General features: G+C 41.1%; 1 protein-coding gene across 1 annotated transcript in view; it reads right to left on the bottom strand.

Annotated features, from left to right (window-relative positions):
* Positions 1-1,583: 1,583 nt before the first annotated feature.
* Positions 1,584-20,553, bottom strand: part of lilli (lilliputian) — a 31,552-nt gene continuing 12,582 nt past the window's right edge. Inside the window, exons 3-21 of the mRNA XM_066298414.1 lie at positions 17,606-17,793; positions 16,567-16,828; positions 15,060-15,233; positions 14,828-14,864; positions 8,775-8,808; positions 8,271-8,363; positions 6,880-7,704; positions 6,567-6,830; positions 6,262-6,436; positions 6,055-6,203; positions 5,670-5,865; positions 5,317-5,616; positions 5,037-5,263; positions 4,843-4,987; positions 4,463-4,593; positions 3,976-4,407; positions 3,683-3,779; positions 3,329-3,629; positions 1,584-3,222 (exon numbers count right to left, since the gene is read on the bottom strand). Coding sequence (XP_066154511.1) covers positions 3,107-3,222; positions 3,329-3,629; positions 3,683-3,779; positions 3,976-4,407; positions 4,463-4,593; positions 4,843-4,987; positions 5,037-5,263; positions 5,317-5,616; positions 5,670-5,865; positions 6,055-6,203; positions 6,262-6,436; positions 6,567-6,830; positions 6,880-7,704; positions 8,271-8,363; positions 8,775-8,808; positions 14,828-14,864; positions 15,060-15,233; positions 16,567-16,828; positions 17,606-17,793 — 4,146 coding nt within the window. The 3' untranslated portion in view covers positions 1,584-3,106. The remainder of the gene's footprint in view (positions 3,223-3,328; positions 3,630-3,682; positions 3,780-3,975; positions 4,408-4,462; positions 4,594-4,842; positions 4,988-5,036; positions 5,264-5,316; positions 5,617-5,669; positions 5,866-6,054; positions 6,204-6,261; positions 6,437-6,566; positions 6,831-6,879; positions 7,705-8,270; positions 8,364-8,774; positions 8,809-14,827; positions 14,865-15,059; positions 15,234-16,566; positions 16,829-17,605; positions 17,794-20,553) is intronic.

Below are 20,553 nucleotides of genomic sequence, written 5' to 3'. Positions count from 1 at the left end.
AAAATTACGAAAAATAAATATAAAAATAAGTGGGGCAGTTTTGGAAAATATTTCCCACGTAATAAGCAAGTTACATAACATAGAGTGAAAAACTGCAGCTCATGTAAAAAAAGAAAACAAAAAGTATCCTATTTCTTTAATAATTAATAACTTAATCGAGCATCTATTGTAGCTCCATTGATGATGAAACTTGTATTTAAATTCAATTAAAAAATAATATGTTCTTGATAATCTTAATTGTTATAATAATTTTAAAAAATATATCCTGAATACTTTTAACGTATGCCGGTAAGTCTTTTTCACAGTTTTAAATGATAATAATTGATGACAATGAAATAAGAATGTTTCCAATACATACATACATACATTCGTAAATTTTATGGGAGATCCAAAACGAACCCATTACACCACATGTGGCAGTGTTTTACTGGAAATTCAACGTTTAGTATTAGGAAAGTAGAATATACGAAGAGGTATATGTATTTTAAAAAATTTCCGGTCAAATAAGCTTTGGAGTTATTTGACACGGAGCCCGTATGTCTTTGATATGTTCGTAATCTCAAACATAAATCTGGCTTCTTTTCGTTTGTTCTCCAATACTTAACCTCACTCTTAATTTTAAAACAAATATAATTAATATTTACTTACGCCATTTATAACAAATGCTGAAATTGTTGTCCATTATTTTTCAAATACAAATTAACTCTACGTTTCATATTATCAAAGACTCTAATGGGACTCTGTGGAGAAACGATTTCACATTCTTGTCGCATTTCCGTACTTAGTTTTCAGTTGGTGCCAGAGTTTTAAAAATAGTATTTTTTAGCGAGGGGAGCTAGCTGTATGGGACGTCGCTCCATCCTGTTGAAAGTATCAATATCTTAACTTGTCAAAGCGAGGTAAGTCGATGAATTTACTTGACATATTCTGACATCAGTCAGTTGTGATAGTGAAATGGAAAAAGAAATCCCACTAAACATCTTTGTGAGATTGCAATCCATATTTTAATTTTTTGAAGATGTAAAGATGCTACCGTAAACACACGGAAATTCTCTGCACTCTATGTTCTTATGTTTTGTGAATTCACATAACTCAAAGAAACAAACGTCAAGTCCAGAAGGTCGCCGTGCATTGTTTGATTAAACCAATTGCACTATCTGGTTGTCTTTTCATAATCTGGAATTAGTGCCTGAAACACTTGTACCTTGTAGGGATGTAATTCCAATTTTTTTTAAAAGAAATAAACAAGTGCTAAACAATAGATCCACTTGCTAAGAAGGAATTCTTAAAGGTGTGCTGGGATTGTCATCTACGACTTGCCTCACAATTTCAAGAAGTTCTGGGATTCACTTAGTCAGCCTCCTACTTCCATATTTCCTTTGAACCCTGCCAATTTTACGAAACTTTTTAAGAGAGGGTTGAATTTTAAACGCCCATTCTTCATTTATGAACTGCCTGTTCTGAAACTCCAGACAAAAAGCCTTTAGGGTTATTGTCTGGACGTAAACACTATTTGTTGCACTTAGGCACGATATATATTTATCTCCGCACTGCACTACTGCGAAGGAAGGAAAATTAAGAACTCAATGTAAAATAAGTTTCATTTGTAAAATAACAAAAAATGTGACCCACGTTCTTAAATAAAATTAAGAGTACATCTAAAATACGGTAAAGATTTCGCTATGCAAGGTGATGTTCGACCATCTAAATGGGAAAGAAAGGCGAATGAATTTTAGTTTGATTTGAGATCATTTTGATTTCTAAACGATAAATATGAATTTGGGTAGGAAATAAATTAATTTGCTCAATTTATGGATGCCGGATAGTAATAAATAGTAATTTTATAGCGAAATTTTACTTCACAAAATAATTTTATAGGAAGTCACATAGAAAAATACAAGATAGCTTGAACGTTCAACAAAACATGAGGTCTGTGCAAATGTCATAGATGTTTTGATGTTAAAGGCCTTCGAAGTCATTTGCTGAACGCTCAACAGAATCGCATCTAACATCTGTGCGGCGCTAATAACTTGGTGCAAAAATCACATTTTGTAAACGTTCGAGGAATTGAAAAATCATCTTAAATCCTGCCTAATAATGTTTGCATTTTTGCACCTGAACCAATAAATCAGATCAAACTTAAATGAACAAAAGTCATTAACAAACTATACCAGAACATAAATAAGTATTACCGAAACAACATAAATTAATGGAACTTTGAACTTTCGGAGGACACAAATTCCCATAAAACCAACCACATAACAAGGAAACAGAGGTGGCTAGATAGATGTTAGACTGTTTAAATAGTAAACGTAAGTATAGAAAACCTCACATTATTGAAACTAAAACAAGAATAGAAATCAAATAATTTAAGAGTAATAAAATGTACAAAGATATACATAAAATGGTACATATGCACACTTACCCTAATATATATATAAAATATTATGCAAAAATAACAAGTTGACTACTTTCATTAGTAATTTGGCGCCCGTTCAAACTGGGGGGCGCTTCTTGTTTGATTCTCCTAAGTAGGCCTAAATATTACTCAGCGCGTTGTACAAACGGTAAATATATGCATTAAAATGCAAACTATATTTACAACTTCTCTTTCATTAGTTCAATTTCTTTAAAAGCTCTATATACAATACATGTTTCTTGCCACAAATGACCGTTTGAGGCCTCGGAAATGCGTCACACAGGCACAAACGGCCTGCTTCGGAGAATTATTAAGTCACAAGCAGCAATGAAATTCACTACTAAAAAAACTTACAACGTTGCCGCACTTGTAGCGTTTAAGTCAGACTTAAGTGGCTAATAAGGAATTTTGTACAGGGACGTCAAAGTACAATATAAAGGCGCCGCGTTGCGGGGCGTCCGCAAAATTCACTATCAATAAGTATCTATTTTATATAAATATATGTGTTCTTTTAAGTGGTCGAATTCGTCCTAAGTAACAGTTACGCATAGTTTGGAAGGAGTTTTACTCACAAAACTTTTGATTGCGAATACTTGCTTAGTTGAATATGTTAGAATATATGTTGATTCCCTTCCAACCGGAGCGCAATTGACTAAACTAAACACGCATCTTTGGCTTTTATTTACACTAAGAGGGATTTCCTCTGAGCCGTTTGATCCCTTCTTGCACGTATTTTACCAAGTCCTTGAGCGAACTGTGCATGGTCAAGGGTTTGCAGTGACGATCCAGCTCTATAAAGAAGTCTAAACGAAAGAGAAATCGTTTGGTTTAAATATAAAAAACACATCCATACACATTACCGATGTTAACTAAATGACGATTTGTCTTTTTTTAATGCACTGCGCTTACCTGTATATTTTCCCTTGACCACCATCTGATCGGCAACTTCCCACAAGTCCTGAAAGCTGAGCAAATAAGTGAAGTTCTGATTTTGCTTGATCATAGCGTTGTAGACCGAAAGCGGTATCCAGGTCCCACCGGCAGGACCCGCTGGGCCCGGCGCGGAACCCCCTCGTAGCTCACCACTGGAATATCCCGATGATTGGCTGCCTACCGACCCCACTGACCCGGCCGGAGACGGGGTAGGACTCAAAGGAGATGGAGTGCCTTGACCTGTGGGACAGGGCTGGTCCATCGGGATGGCCGCATTCTGTACATCTGATTCGTTAGGTTTCTTAAATTAAAATTTTCAACTGAAGTTACCTTTCCACAGTACTCGCTAATCACTTTCTGGATTTCTCGCGAGTCGTTTTTACGCATTTTGAAGAGCTTGTAGAAGAGTAAAGCTTGGCACCGGTAACTGGAATATAAAGAACAATAAATTTTTGTTAATCTCTATCGTGTAAAAAAAAACTGACTTTGATTAAAAATGGATGTTACACATCATAGGTAATTTTACAAATAAGTGGCGACACCGCCGTGTCTCTGATAATTACGCATAAAGATTAACAGAAAAACGAAACCAACTAACCCAAATTTACCGCCTTAAACCTCACCTTAAAATCGCTAACTTGCTATGAACTGCCGATATCACCTGCCCTCTGAATTTGGACGAAATGTACTTAATCAGTGACAGCGTGTCCTTATACATGGTAAACGCCGCCTTCTCCGTAATCACCTCCTGCTCCATCGCATTCCCCGTGAGCAGAAAAAAAAGCACCGCCTCTAAGTAGAGCATGCATTGAACAGTGGCGTCCGTCTCTTTATCGGCCAAATGCTTTAGGCGCTTTGCCTCGCTCAAATAATGGTTGTGATCTCGTTCCTCGTTTTGCTCTGGTTGGTCTAGGTTCTCAAAATACGAGTAGTACTCTCTGGGAACGCCAGCGTCCCGCTCGTGATTGGTCGGGGGCGTGTGTATCGAATTGAGGGTCTCTGTTTGCGAGGGGGGTCGTTGGTAATCGTCGGAAGGTGTTGTTTCGTCTTTCCGTCTAAATATAATCAGATTCATTTTTGGTAGTCGTTCGGAGAACGACGATTAAATACCTTTTGTTTTTGCCTTGACTGTGGCTTTCCTTATTTCTTTCCCCTTTAGCCGCGCTACTGTGACTTAGAGTGGACATCATGGAGGATTCAGAGTTGTTGCTGTTTCTTCTTTTGCGCTTCTTCGCTTTGGGCTAAAAGATATTTTGAATAGTAATAAATATTTTGTCTTTTTTATTGTATTTTTCACGAGAAAATAATTTGTCAAGACTTTATCAGAACATAATTGTCATCAATGGAAAACGAGGCCAATTAATAATGACTCTCCTGTTTAGATTTAAAAAGTGTAATTTTTGAAAGAAACATTTTTTCGGTTACAAAATCATCAGATTACACACACTCGATATATTTTAGCTTGTGAAAATCACACTCTCTCGTCTCACCTTGGGACCATTCGCGTCGAAATTCCTGCTGTCACCACTACTATCCCGCTCTTTCCCCCTTCTGCTGCCCACTTCACAGTCGCTCACTCGCTTCTCAATGGGTTCAGTCTTTGGTTTCGCATCCTCATGTTGCCATTGTCGTGTCCTAAACACGTCATAGAAAAATCGAAGAGCAAAACGGCGAAATTAACTACCTCTCGAAATGCTTTCTTAGCCCGGGAATTTCGCCGAGATCCAACCGGGAAATGTCGATGCGAACTATCAATGAAACGCCAGCAGGATGAATTGGCGGAACTCGTTCTTCCTTTACTTCCAAAACCGCCATTCGACCTGAATTACTTGAACGATTCACATCTTCAGTCTTTTGGTTGATGCTGCTGCTTTTTGATGCTTTCGCGCTGGGAGATTCAGCACGAGGGCGCTGAAAATTTATTTAATTAAACACAAGAACATATTTTTTAATGAAAAATTTACTTTTTGGTCAATCGGCGATAAGAGGCTGGGGTTGGATATCGTCGGCATGGCCTCGTCTTCCACCGAAGAGCTTGTTCTTTCATAATCACCGTCGACTATTATCACATTAACACCAGCTTTGCCCTTGCCGCCTTTGCCGCCTTTCCCGCCCCCTTTACCCCCACCCTCCGAATCGCGTTTCGGGGTAAAGAGTTTTCTCAAAGTGTCGCTCTTCTTTTTATCTGCTATAGACTTGTGCTCATCCATTTTCTTTTTCGGTCTGGCGTCCGGCTCACTATCGGAATCTGATATTTTGTGCACCTAAAAAAATTGAAATAAGCAATGTTTCCAGCTAAAAATGGGTGAGCTCCTACTTCAGAGCGATTAATGTTGCTGTTTCTTCTAGTGGGACGCGTCTTTTTCTTCGTAGGTCTTTCATTGTCGCTGCTGCTATCGCTGCTTGACACCATCGCTTTCGTTTTGTAGTCCTTGTGCCCTTTCCGCCTGAAGGGTGAAGTGATTTCCTTGATCTTTTCGCGCTTTCTCCGAGTGAATGGTTCTGCCTCGCTTCTAAAACAAATATTAATTTTATATTTACTGTAAAGTCCCTAATGGCCTAGAGATAGACGTACTGATAACTTTACTAGGAGGATTCTTTCCATGGAAACCGAGGAATTGAACGATGTTCGTTGTTTATATTAGAAATTTTCACCTAGTAAAGTATCTATACTCGGATTTTTCTGTCCTAGAAGTACGTACCTATCAGAATTTCTTTCATGGAACAGAGACTTGACGCTAGACCTATTTCTCTCACCCCATTCTTCATCCGAATCTTGTTTCGTTCGTTTCAGATCATCGGGCTTCTTTTTGGTTGCAGAACCTGGGCGCGGCAATTCTCTGTCAGAGTCCTTTAAAAAACCATTTGGGGTTATTTTCCTACTAAAATCACTATCTAAAATAAATTACCTGACGGTAACTGGGACGCCGTCTAGCGGGAGATGGATTAGGAGTGTCCGAATCGCTGCTGGATGTGTCTTTTTTGGACTTTGTCCTCCTACCAGGAGGAGTTGCTGGCTTTTCGAATACTTCCTCATCTGAACTTGAGGGAGGGGGCGATTGACGCACTTTTGGCGGCCGACCCCTTCAAATTTTCGAAAAGAAATTTTTAAATTTCTAATTTCATAATTTAAGAGCAACTTAAACCATTTGTCACACAATCGCATAGAACAGTAAAGAAAACATTAATATTTAATTAAAGCTTCAGACACTACCTTTTTCCCCCCGGCTTATTGCCGGTACCCGGAGGTCTCCCGCGCTGCTTCTGCTTTTGCGGTGCCTCGCTCTCGTTCCCTTCGGGCCGAATTTTCCTCGGCCTGCCCCTTCCTTTTCCTTTAACAGGTTTGTCCGTCACTGGGGGAGGGTTCGTTGTCTTGACCACTGGTGTTGCTGCTGACGCATTACACCTTTTCTGAGGACGGTCCGATTCGGAATCCGAACCGTCGACCATTGATTTAGGAGCTCCAATTACTGGAACCCTAAAAACATATTCAATATTGGCATTCTTTGGGTTTTGAAAATTAGTACCTGGGAGGTTCCAGAGATATCCTTGAAGGCATTAATTGCATTTCTCCGTGATTTGAATCACTGCTCGAATCAATTGATTTGGTACGTGGACTAGGCCTCACTACCGGTTTGGGCGCTTTTGACGGCGAAGTCCTTACCACTTTCTCCACTTCACTACTCGAATCGCTGTCACTGCTGGAAGCTCGAACAATCGAGTGATGCCTTTGTCGCTTTTGTTGTCTCCTATTTATAGAAGACTTTTCCTGCACCTGCTTTTTTTCCTGCTGATCGTCAGTGTCGGAAAAACTGCTCAGCAACTGCAGATTCCCCAAAGCAGCGAGCTGCTGCGCCTCGACAACCGCTCGATCTGTAGAATCGCTGCTCCGCTCGTCCGACTCGCTAGTCGACTCAGCGGCGCGCTTGCGCGAATCGGGACTGGCTCGCTGCACTTGCTTCGAGGGTGAAGGCTGGGAATGGGCCGGATCGCTTTGGCTATTAACGAAACTGGCCAAATTCCACCGCATTTTGCCCTCTTGTTCCTCCATGCGATGTGGCGAAGAGGCCTGCACCGCTGCCGCACTAGCTGCACTCCTCTCTTCTTTAGCGACCATCCGCTCAGCTTGTGAAGTCACAATCTTGTCCTCACCCGCTGATTCGTCGCTACTTGATTCGCTGTCCGATTCGTTGGAGTCGCTTCCGGAATCGCTCGAACTGGAAGCGGGAGAAGACTGACAGTTCGGCGGGGGATCGGGCGGGAGTGGGTCGGGGGCTGCATAAGGCGGCGGCCGCTCGTGATGGTGGCGCGACTGATGCGGTGCGGGCGTTTGGTGAATGGGTGAGAGCATTCTAGATATAGAATAAAGAAACTGCTTTAGATGAATAGAGAACGTGATTGGAAATGTAGATATTAATGAACAATTCCTCCTAGTCCTCGTGACAATATATTCCAAAAGTGATATGCGTAGAAGTACTAGATTTTTTTAATAAATTCTAGAACTTAGGACAACACTCGACAGTTGTCGTTGCGCGCATTATGTGGTGCACTTTTATTTTTAGTGTTACATGCCATGATCGGATATCTTAGTCGGACATCGGTCCTCGGAGGCATTGAAGTCATGAGAAACGTTCGGATAATCAACTAAAACAATATGTATGAGCCTTCGAGCTGAACGATCGATAGGATTAATGGACTGGCATGGATCAAAACATTATTATCCGCTGCAGAGAGCGGAATATTGGGGTTTACAATATGAATTTACAATAGGAATCCACAAGATGTCGACTTGAAAAGCAGTCCCATTACGGTGTTTTCATGCAATAGCTAGTTGACCTTTGTAAATTAAATCGGTGTTAAGGTCACGGAAACGGCTAGGGAGGAGGCCAAAATGCAGCTAGTCCAACATCGCACTTACTTATCGACAGTTAGTTTCGAGGATGGCAAAATCTGGTGCCTTCTCGTCTCATCATCACTCTCCTCGGACAGCTCGAGATCGTTGTGAAGGTCTCTGGAAAAAACATATATCAAACTGGGATCGGAGAACAACCTTCGACTTTCTATATATATATATATATGTGTACTACTTCGTTACAATTAACAATTAGCCGCTGGATAATTACCATTACTAGGGCGCTAATAAATATTGAAAGTTTTCAAACCTCGCGCACGTCATCACTGTAAATCCGTCCAATGCTGTAAAACAACAATGCAAAAACGAGTATCGCGGTCTTAAATCATCGTTTAACTTCAATGGTAACATAATCATCTGCATATCGGCCGTCATAATGAGCGAACGCGTATATGCATAATGTATGTACGCGTTCTTTGAACGCGAGCGCGCCGGAGCGATTAATTCACCAGTTTCCTTTGGTGATTATTACCAACACCTTAACTTCAACTCTGGAAAATGTCTACTTACGTTGAGGGGATCCTTGTATTGGCCCGTTCCGTTCCTGTAACGAAACGAAAACGAAATTAATAAATCGATTCGAAATTTGCAATAAATTCTATATTAAACTGGGCGTCAAAGACCTGCTGCCACCGGGAGTCTTCAAGTGCCCCCAAACTCGAAATTAAGTTGCGAGCAAATAAAGGAGAGCTTAAGCAAACTAAATTAGTGAAAAGTTTTTCAATTCGTTCCGCTCGAGATTGCACTGTGCATTTCCAGAAATAGCTCCAATATCACAGATTCTTGGTATTATTGTCTTAGAGAGATTTTATCTTTAGGCGACTTGACAGCTTTTAGACTGTGGCTTAAATGAAGATTACATTTTTAAACATATTTTCCACAGATTTCCGGGAAGACGAATGGTCACCCACTCAGAACATCATCAGCCAACGCGCTCCACAGACATGACCCCCGTTAGATTTCTTTGAGGGGGGCTTTCTCAGTTAGTTTTCATTGAGAATAGTACGCAATACCACTTCTACTTGTACCTGAGGCTTTAACTCCAAAAATAATAAAATAATAATAACAGTTTTAAAGTCGCTTAAATTTGTACTTCAAAGCATTTATTATTCGGAATATCGCCAAGTTTTTTTAATAGCACCAAATTGCTTTTTCCATGAATTATCTATGGACAAAACTTCATTCAACCGCCCTCCAAAACGGGGATGTTCTACAGATGATTCTCTGCATGCAATGCGGCACCTAATAATTATTATTTCTTCGGCGTTCTTAAATTATTACTTGCCGCTCTGGCAGCATTTTCAAAGAGTTTTTAAGAGGGAACAAACCGAGTTAATTAAAAGTTTGTTTTCCTCCAGAGATACTCCCTTCAATCGCAAGGAAACAGTCTCCACAACAAAGGGCGGCACTTAATTATTTTTTCCTTCCTTATTTCACGGGCTTTTGACCGTGTTCCTCCTGGAAAACTGACATCTTTGCTATCGACAATTCAATACCTTAAATTACTTACAATTGTAACTACCCATCACAGAACACCAAAATTCAGATTTAAACAACCGACATCATCGTAAAAAAACCGTTCACTTTGCTCGTTGCTTTATTGCTTTATGGGGGCATCTTAACTCCCAGAACTCGCCCTTCGTCGCATATAAAGGGCGCTCCCATGTTTATTGGGGCCGTTCCTGTCAGCTGCTTCGGACCTGCCCCGATCACGGCAGATGTGTTGTACTCGTTGAGAAATTCGACTTTTGTTTGATTCAATGAGCCACGCCAATTAGACTTATCGACATAACAAATTAATAACCGGGACAACACTATTCGCCCAGTTAAGGGAAGACCACACATCATCGGAAAAACGAACGTTCACCTCTCGAATAAATGTTTCACGACGAACCTGCCAATCATTTCAGGTAGAATGGGTTTCAGGTTATGGTGAATTATAAGCCATTTTAACGTGCATTGTGGGGCCCCCGGACCGTGTCTTTAAAGCGTCTCGTTCGACCACTATTTGTCGTCGTTACCTAAACTCGTTTTAATTTAATATATTAGTGGCACCAATAAATTTCATTAATTTTTTTAATCAGTTAATTGGGCCGAATGCGTGGTCGCTCGTAAGCCTGACACGCACGAAACGGTAATACATTTGTACGATCAAAATCAATTTAACAAAACAAAATAAATGGAAATTTCGTGGCATTCAACGTCGAGGTTCGCTCCGTCAATCGAGCGTCACGAACACCAATCACAGACCGATTCCGAGAAGGAACAATTTATCGGCGTAATGAAATAATCATTTCGGTTTCTATTAGAGTGAGCCCTATTTCCAAACTCTAACTTTTTTTTATAGCTATTTTATTGGGAAAACCGCTTTACATGCAAGTAGGGGTGGAATTACCCACCGCTCTCAGTTAAAACTAACTGAGATAACACTCGTCACAAAGGACTCGGTTGCAAATCTTTGTTGACGTTTTGGTGACTGTATTTAGTACTTTGGGGAAAAGAACCTCTTTTCCTGGTTTTGCCAAATCAACAAGCGGGGTTAAAAGTCAAGACGAGAACCTCATAATAGCTCAACCCACATTGGCTTGGCTTCTTTACTACTTTTTAGCATGTGGTACCCCTAGAATTTTCCTCTTTTAGTTCTCTGTATGATCTATTAACAAGATGTTCTTGATGATTACCCGGTGGAGGCTCAACACCACCTGGTGCAGGTGCCGCACAGTACACACGCCATCGCAACAGGTGGTACCCACTTCTACACACAAAAAAAAACAACGAAAAAATTGAATTTGACCCATAATTCATATCTCATAACAGACCCGCTCCTATATGTATTAATAATCCGCCTGCCACACTAATCCCTGAATCGTTCCAATTAATACCGCCATTTTCCCACGGTGCGGACGCACTCTCTGTGACGTCCCCACTTACACCAGCAACCTGCAAAGAGAAGATTCTTCGACCCATTTTCCCGGGTAATTGTCATGTGAGTGAGTACTAAAAGCCCCATCGATTTTATCGGAAAGAGACGTTGATTGAGCGTATCAGGCTGCGCCCATAAAACCACACGCAATCATGGGGCCGATTACGCCGCAAGTGGCCGATTGTGTCAACAACCCGCGACACCGCCGGAAACGGGTACCGACGGCCACGGAAACAAAGAAAACGCGGCTGCGGCGGTGGTACCTCGAGAAACCGTTCGTTGGGGCACCCGGCGGTACCTCACCTGCATCAAAGCGACGTTGCCGCTACTCAAATTTTGTCCCCATTTCCGAACAACATTCGTCTAGTATATATAGAAAGAGTACGCGAAACGACTCGATTTATTTCAATGCTTATGACAAATCAACATATTCGTGAACCCAATCAAACTATAGTACCAAGTTACATCCTACGGATGTCACTTCTGGCAGTAACTTAAATTATTTATGTATGTTTTCCAGTTTATTTACCTGTCGCTGTCTCTTCGACATTTTTAATTGATTTTGATTGAATTGATTTTTCTCTGGTTAGATTTTTTCGACTTCGGACTTGGAATTTGTAGTTGACATGAAGCTCGTTTGACGTTTGATCGGTAATTGCACCGAATAGACTTCGAAAGGAATTAATGTACAAAAGACCCCTCGACACACATACACAAAAGGCTTTGTATGCAAATGCGACGGGTGACCGATACACATTGATTTTGTAACTGAATCGCGCGAAAAACTACAGTTTGATAAGCTAACTCTCACTTTTAAATGCGGTTTGTTGCCTGAAATCCATTAAGCGCATAACATGATATATACACACATGAGAGTAAGTGTTTTCAAACAATCCACGGCATTTCAAACGTGTACTTTGTGGCATACCAAACTTTTTGGTACCCTGTATGGATGGTAGCACCATTCTCCATCTCATATAGCGACACTTGATTCAAATAACTCATTCCATTTTCATTAATTTTATGGGTACATCTACCCTGGTCAATTATTGACAATATTTCAGTGGCCTAACTGTCCTTTTATTATGGGTGTAAAGGTAGTTGGGAGATGTCTTATGCGTTTTATCAATGAATACAGATCTACACTAATGACCTGTCGTTTTGAAATATATAGGATGTGCTTTTTTAAATACGTACTCTTTCCATACAACGTTGAGGGATTTTGAGTCGTTTCCAGAGTTTGACATCAAGGAAGGAAACTTTTCAGGAAAACTAGTGGCGTTCCTAGTTTTTTAGTGAAACTATGGGTATATATATTTAAAAATAAAAGTTTTGAGAGAACAACAGTGGCGTTTCTACTCTTTCGCCTACGTCTTAGTTGACATTTTAGCTTGTTTTTCTTCTCTTCAAAATTTAAGTCCGGTTTTTACAAAAATCCGGAAGAATTTTCCGTGTGTCTAGGAAATCCTAAAGAATTTGGCAAAACCATAAGTAAGTTTTTCCTGCATGCTTTTTCAACTAATTACAAACGGGGACATAGCATGGAAATCAATTGTTCAGCTATTGTAGAAATTAGAGAGACCGACAGTCATCGAATTTGATATTTGTTCAATTTTTAACCCCGCATATGTCACAGGTCACAGGTGATGTTCATGGCATCACTCGATTTTTATAAAGTGATACTTTCACATATTCCTGTCACTTTATGCGTTTCCCTGTAATTTACCGTGAATGTTGCCGAACAGTTCGGAAAAATCGCAAGTGGTGGTGGAAGCCTCCGCGTAGAAATGATACCCCGAGCGCTGTTCCCTCTCGTATACCCCGTTCGCCTCCCCTTGCAGCGCGGTGAACAGCCCCCCAGCATATCCCGTCGCCATTCGGTCAAATCCCCTTTTAATAACTCTTTATGGCCCTCCGGGTGAACAATGGTCGATATTCACTCTCAAAGATTTAATCAAGACGAAAGAGGGAGGGCTTCACCATCAGTTATTTTCGTCACCACCGTCGGATCGAACAGTCTAGACGGGGCAAATAATGTGCACGGGAAAATATTTTTGCCGTGCATCCAAGATTATCTTCCTTTGCACTACTGAGCACTCCGTCATTACGGGGGTTTTCCAGATAAAGTGGTTTTAATCTTATCCGGCAGGTGTCACGACGACATGATCCTCACCGCAGTCCGCACGTAAACAGACCGAGCGGGAAATCGGCACAAGGCAAGACGCGGCAACGTGGCGCACCGCCGCGCGCCATGTGTTCGCGGGTCGTCACCAAACAAAGGAAAATCGCTTTTGTACATAAACAACGCGCGACTAAGTCTTTTCCGGCACGAAACGCGACTTTTCCACCCGGCAAACTTTGGCTCCACGCCGAACCGGGCCTTTTCCAGTCAGGAAATCGCCTTTTTCCACTTTAATCGGAGGGTCAACCGACGGCCATTACGTAAGCGTAAACACCGAATGGCGTCAGACGCGCTTGTTGAATGTCGACAGAAGTGCGGACGACTGACTGCAACAACCATCCCGCCAGGTTGCCACGTTTTTTAAGGGAACGTCCTATTAGGCCTACGTGACTATCCATGTCGTAGAGCAAAGAGGGGAGAACCCTCAAGTCTCCCCACTTAAATTATTAGGGTCAGCTGTTACGCTTCGTTTTCCTCATTACCCTCTGTCTTTTCTTAGAATTTAGAATAAATTAGTACCTGTCAATTTTATTTAAAAAATGAAAAAATTAGCGCTGAGGGGAAATAATCTTTGTCAAAATGTATTGTGAACTAACATTAATGACGAAGGCGCTGCAAAACATAAACTAAGCGAGTAACAAATAATAAGCTTGAATGTAATTAAGGATCAAATTTAATATGAGAATTAGCCACGTTTTTCGATAGACAAAAGAGTCATTTTCAAGTTATTATGGAAATAGTTCAGAGCACGAACGACGGAGAAAAGTCGAGAATTATTTAATTTTAGAATACATCTTTGAGGTCATTCCGAACATTAAGAATCGCCATAAAAGAGCGTATTCTAGTAACTACTGGGAAGTTAAAGCAGTTTTTTGGACAATTCCTGAATTGATCCCAAGTAAAATGTCCTCTTCTCTCACGGATGCCGCATAAACCACTGAGTGTTGAATCTGGCACGCTCAGAGGCCTCGCGTCAACTTTATGTCTTTCTGTCAAAATAAATAAACCTCGCCGCGGTAAAGTAAGCAAACGGTGGGAAATCCGGCCCGAAAGGAAGTGAAACAAGAGCGGCGGCCCCTCTGTATGTGTGACGTAGCCGACGTTGCCATAGCATATGCGCTTTCCGCAACAACAATCGTAATCATCAACAGGCGACATTTAATAATATATTAATGGCTGCCTGTGCATTATAAACGATGTTTATCTGCCCTGTTATTTAATACACTGCCTGAATAATATTAATAGAATTGTTCGACACGGGCGATATCGCGCGCGCTCAATCGCCGAACGAGATAAGGAAAGGAAGTACGATTTAAGCGTACGGAGTTACTAAATACGTGCTAATCATTGTAGTACCGATTGAAATGATTGTTCTCGGCTTTATGGTGGAGCAAATCAAACTTTTCAGAGACACTCATCCATACGTTTGTTCATTTGCTGGTTAAATCTGATACTTACGATCTGGAGCCGCAATCGGTGCAACAACTTCCGGCATCTGCAAAAAAAAAAGTTATACACATTATCACACTTCATTCGACTTAAAATAGTGATTAATTCGTCCATTCCCGTTACTTGAGATCGGCCTTGGGCCACTGATTGAATGAATCTTTAATCCCCGTTGTGCATTTTATTCCGACACAATCGCACTCTTTTGTGTCGAAACGCCGAATTGCAATGGACAGTCACTCACCTTGACCAGGGGATTGTAGTGGTACTTGTTGTCCGAATCTATCCGGGGGGTGGCCGCGATGGCGGTCAGCGGGGTGGACGGCATTATCATTTCCTTCAGGATGGTGTCCAGCTCGTGGGGCACGGGAGTTTGGCATGGTAGGGACTCTCTGGGCGTCGCTGTCGCTGCCTGACTCTAAGAGGAAAGGACTCTTTATTGCATGATTTAAGATTTTAAGGGGGGGATTGCGGGCTACGCAGAATGAATGATGAGGCAGTGGTATATTTGACTTATTTTCATATTTTCAATCACCCTGCGCGTCGACTGTGCAGGCATTGTGAGTTCGTTAAGAGAGAAATGTATCCTCAAGTTTTTATACAACCTGGCAACTCTATATGGCTTCACAGAAAATTACGCAAAGCTGTCAAAGTCGAATGACGATATTCGGAAAAAAACCATTACTAAACGCGTCGTTGCCACAATCCTTGTTTAATCCAAACATTTAGTCTAATTTAGGAATTCGTATTTTCCTGAAGATTAAATAAGGAGATCATATTCAAATTTCTAACATCTGAAACGAACCGTTTCCGAAGTTATTCGTGTGTTCAGGCTCGCGGGAAACGTATTGAGGTTACATTAATTTGGCTTATTGTACAAAATGCAAGATTTTTTTTCAGAAAACAACTTTCAAAATGATCGTTATTCCACGATCATCAGCAGTCAATACAAACTTCAACCATTACAACCCATCTCGCTCCATTTACATGACTGTTTAAATTTGACTCGCATTGTTTTGCGGGGGAACTCGCATTGACCGCTCGTAAACAAACGTGTTAATGGAAGATAAACTATGCCTGACCGTCTTTCTAAGAAAATTAGCAGCCATTTGAAAACGCACAATGGCTAAGGAATTTTCACACGGCTTAGATTGCGGAGCAATCTCGAACAAAGACCAGTGAAAGTTTCTGTAGCAAAGACGGATCATCAGCTATTAGGTCTCGAACCGTGGTAATTTGTAATTTTAATCGGTTTACTACAGGATCAAATGCGCTTAATATTTGAGCATCGACGTAAACTATCTCTCGGCCAAAATGTCGGAGATATCTTGGCAAAACAAGCATCGGTATTTTGTTGTCATATAATACTATTGTTTTGGTAAACATCTCGAAAATACTGGTAAAGAACGAGCGTTCCCGAGCAGAGTAATCGGTAACATTTGCAACATTGTTGTGGGGCTATTACGGGGTTTTTACGATGTAGGCATGTGTGCGATTTCCAGCTTAAAATCAACTGTAAACAAAAGTCGATACTCAATTTGCAGTAGAGATGAACGAAAACATTCATGCAAAATATATATTCGATGTCGCGAATTTTCTCGAAGTAACCGACGGTTACGTCAAAACTGTCCGTCGCAATCACTTTCCCATAAAAAGTTTGTCGAAAGTGAGTACCACATTGATGAGTTATTCTTTAAGGATCAAAAAATAAGAAATGCTTCTAATTAATAGGAATTTGTATCGCTACTTACATTTTCATATGGCCTGATGTGCGTCAAATTCAGGGGCGGAGGAGGCCCCTTGGCGGGCACTATACCATTCGCGCGATGTCCTCCCGCCGCTGATCCCCTCTTGACCGGCTGTCCCGGATAGCCGCCCCTGCCTCCGTAAGGAGGTTTTCCTTCCGCTGGCTTCACGTAGCCCCCTCGTTGGTGCCCCGCCAATGGCGGGGGATGCATTGAGTGCTGATGGGGCTTTTTGAATTCGTGCCGGGGGTCCGGGGATGTTTGTAACCTAGAGACAGAGGCTTAATTGAGTACACCTTACACTAAAAATGGTGCAGGTTTGGGAAGATTAAAATTCAACTTCATCTCCTTATCAGAAATTATTGACACCCGTCGAAAGATTGCTTATTGATAAATTGAATCCGCAAAATTCGAGTTTGAAATATATTTTTTTTGTATCTTAGTACGCTCCTGACAACCTTAATTCTGTTCTGAAAAATTATGCATAAAATAAGAATTTTTGTAATTCATATGAGAAATCGGTGTCGTAACTATAAGAGTTAGTGGCAAACTTATAGACACAATTTAGTAACTTCGAAGGGGTCCTTACGAACGCAAACGCGGAGGCAAAGCAATAAAAAAAAATTAGACAATTTTTTTCCCTGCCTCATTGCTGAGAATGTTACGTTTTTCTGTTACACCCTGTAACCGTCACATAACCCTCGTTCTTCTGCCTTTCAAGAAGCACTAAAAGGAAAGTACGTAAGTAATACACAGCTAAATTTGAATGGAATCCGAAGCGGTGTTGACCTAGAAAGAGGATTTCGCAAATTTCGATTTCAGCGCTGTTTTGTGTAGACACACATATAATTCATTTTTTTTTCAAGAACCCCACATAATGCGGGATTTCTTCTGTGGAAGGAACAATGCGGTGGCTGTTACGGTCCACGTAGACGAAAGTGTTGCGTAAGCGCTTCTCAGAAGTAAAAGTTTCATATGGGAGGTTAGGAGAGGTTAGTATTGCTCTTCGAAATTTTAACGTGATTAAGAAGAAATCTTGTTTCACCTTGACGAGGTTATAGTTGGCAACGGTGGCGAAGCCCTCTGAAGCATCGGGCCGGGGGACGGGGGCACCCCATCGACCCCAATCAAACCCGACGAGTCCTTCTGGTCCAAATACGGCAATACCCGCGAAAAGTCGCCCAATTTGCTCTGGATTGCATGCGTTACGGGATCGCTCGACGAAGGTGACACCTGAAACAAAACATACGATAAAGCTATACATGTCAAGCAATGTCAGAAAGTTCAAAAAGATAACTACGCCACCTATGGGTCAAAACGCGAATATACTGCATGCAAGTGTGAATAATTCAGACAGTAAGTTTGACATAATATGCCATTGGAGGTTATGTTTCGGCCGGGTTGCTTAGGGTTGTCCTCACCGGCGCATTTTCCAACAAATTCGGAACTATACATATATGTATAACTCAAAATGGCGTATCTGCTGAAGTTATTATTTCTAGGCATTAGACGTTTGACATAATGCTGCATAAACAAACATATGAAAAAACCATCCGACGAGCAATCTCGTGTATCATGGAGCCAAAAGTCGTGGTAGTAATCATTAATGCAAATCGGTATAATAATTCTAGTGCCAAAACACCTACCCGCTGTCTACGTCAAAACGATTAACAATTGTCACTCGATTTGGCTACTTGATAATTACAAGACTACTTTTAATTAATTAGACAATAATAATGAGCAATTGCGTTAGAAATAAATTAGGTATCTACAGATGGCAGCATGTGTTACCGATCAAATGCGAGGTTATGATTTATGATCTGGATCTAAGGAGATTATTATTAGACGTCGCACTCGGCACGAAAATACAAACTTTGCAGCTTTAAACGTTTACGCTTCAGAAAATTCCATATCGATTAATTAATTTGATGTGTATGTAATGGGGGAATCAATGGTGAACGTATATATGCAGAATAAATGCTGTTCCCAACTTTAATGGTTACGTGGTGTTTCTCAAAGTATCTTTTGCCACACTGAAAAAAAGCGCTCAATCTGGAAAATTTCACTGTTTCCTTTCGCGTATCAATCTTTCTTCGCAAATCTGGGCGCATATTAAAGCAGGCATCTCTAATAAACTCAAAGAACATGTCACGCTGACAAGAGAGACAAACTATTTTTCGGTGGGAAAAGACGAGAGTATAGCGAGAAATGTAAAGCAGGGAGAGCGGATTCGGCCTCGAGAAATGACGTGCCAAGCTTACTTTACTCGGAACAATTCGCGGATTTTATAGGCCCACGACGTCCCACAAAGGGACTAATAAAGGATTCGTTTGTCTTTTTGGCACTTCAAAAAGAGCTTTTTTCAAAGAAAGAAGAAGAAAACAGTGCCGTAAAACCCCAAAAATATTACATCAGTATGAACGTAACGCTTTAAAATGGCACAAAAATCCCCCAGAATTCTGCACCTCTTTATTGTGACATAGTAACCTTACTCTATATAATTGACAACTGACACATCGAATTAACGATTGACGGCATCCGCCACTTCAGAGAACCTTTTAGGTTAGAATAAAACAAACTTATTTTTTTTATTATGACATCTTGACTTGTCATTCGCGATTGACAACTAGCGATTTAATTTTAATCACCTGATTGGCGACTTAAATTAAATCCTCTTCTCCCCTCGTCAAACCTCATCGTTCCCGAACACAACCAGTTAAAGTAGGTATTGATCTTTAATGTTCCGGTCGGCTACTCCGCTTCATAGAGCGCGACGGGGACGCAAACACGGCAACACCGCCCGTCCGACAAAGACAGACAGAGACGGTTTCGGAGTTTAGAACTCGTTTAATCACATAATAGAGGTTTAACTGCTCCGAGTGCGGGTTTATGTTTACTCTCTTTGCGCCTTCACCTTCGCCGATTATTAGCCGGGGCCGAGAAGCCACGGCACGTGGGAGGAGGACAAGGAGAAGGACGATTTTCAACCGTTAAAAAATACAGAAACATTTTTATTTGGAGATTTGTATCAATATTTGTTTTGAAAATTGCAGATTAAATTTGAACGGGATTAACATAAAATTAGCTTTGGAGGGGTTATTTTTGGACGCGCGTGTTTGCGAAGGCGGCAAGATTGAAAGGCATAAATCACAACACAAAACTATCGAATTTAAATAAGGCACTTTATTATTCACGCTCATCTACATTGTTATGTACATAGTGTTGCGAAATGGCCGCCGATGGCAATGACTTTGACTTTGTCCCCGGCGGCCATATTGATGACAGACGGCAGACGACACCCTCTATAATTGTACTGTGTTGAAGAAATGACAGTGGCAGTGCCCTCGACGATCACATTGAACAAAAACAATATTACGTCATGCAATACTTCATAAATTGAATTTTAAATCGATGAACTTAAAATTAAATCTCGTTGAAGGGACAGACGTCCCTCGTCGTTGTCTTTCCACCCTTGCCGTATCTACGCCAACTTATTAAGAACCTTGACACGAATCGCAGCCACCTCATAGCATTGATTATTCAGTCCAAATGAAATCCCGCAATCAGAGATTTTAAAATGTCAAGGATGTCCCTTTAACATGCTCGGATCGATGATATTTCGAGGAATGGTATTTTTCCAGCTATTTGGGGTTTTGTGCGTCATATTGTGGCCCCCCAAAAAGGGAAAGCGATTTCGCTGTTGGGGTAGATTTAACTCGAACGCAAAAGGTTTAGTTTCCTTTGAACTGCCTGATGCCGGAAAACGACTGAATGTCTCTCTCTTAATGCTGCCATTTTCAGTCCGAATCAATTATCCCCCGTTTCGAGAAATCGTGCTGAAATCAATTGGGAAAATCGAATCAATGTCCACGAGGACAAAATAAACTACAGAAACATGAATCATAGGGAAGAATGAGAGATGCAAGCATGACTGGACTGGCATGGTCCCAACGATTTCGCATTCTCAGTCACAAATGGGAGGGGACTCGTGGC

The sequence above is a fragment of the Euwallacea fornicatus genome, chromosome 30, assembly GCF_040115645.1.
Source record: "Euwallacea fornicatus isolate EFF26 chromosome 30, ASM4011564v1, whole genome shotgun sequence".
Taxonomy (NCBI): domain Eukaryota; kingdom Metazoa; phylum Arthropoda; class Insecta; order Coleoptera; family Curculionidae; genus Euwallacea; species Euwallacea fornicatus.
This window is presented reverse-complemented; position numbering and strand designations above follow the sequence as displayed.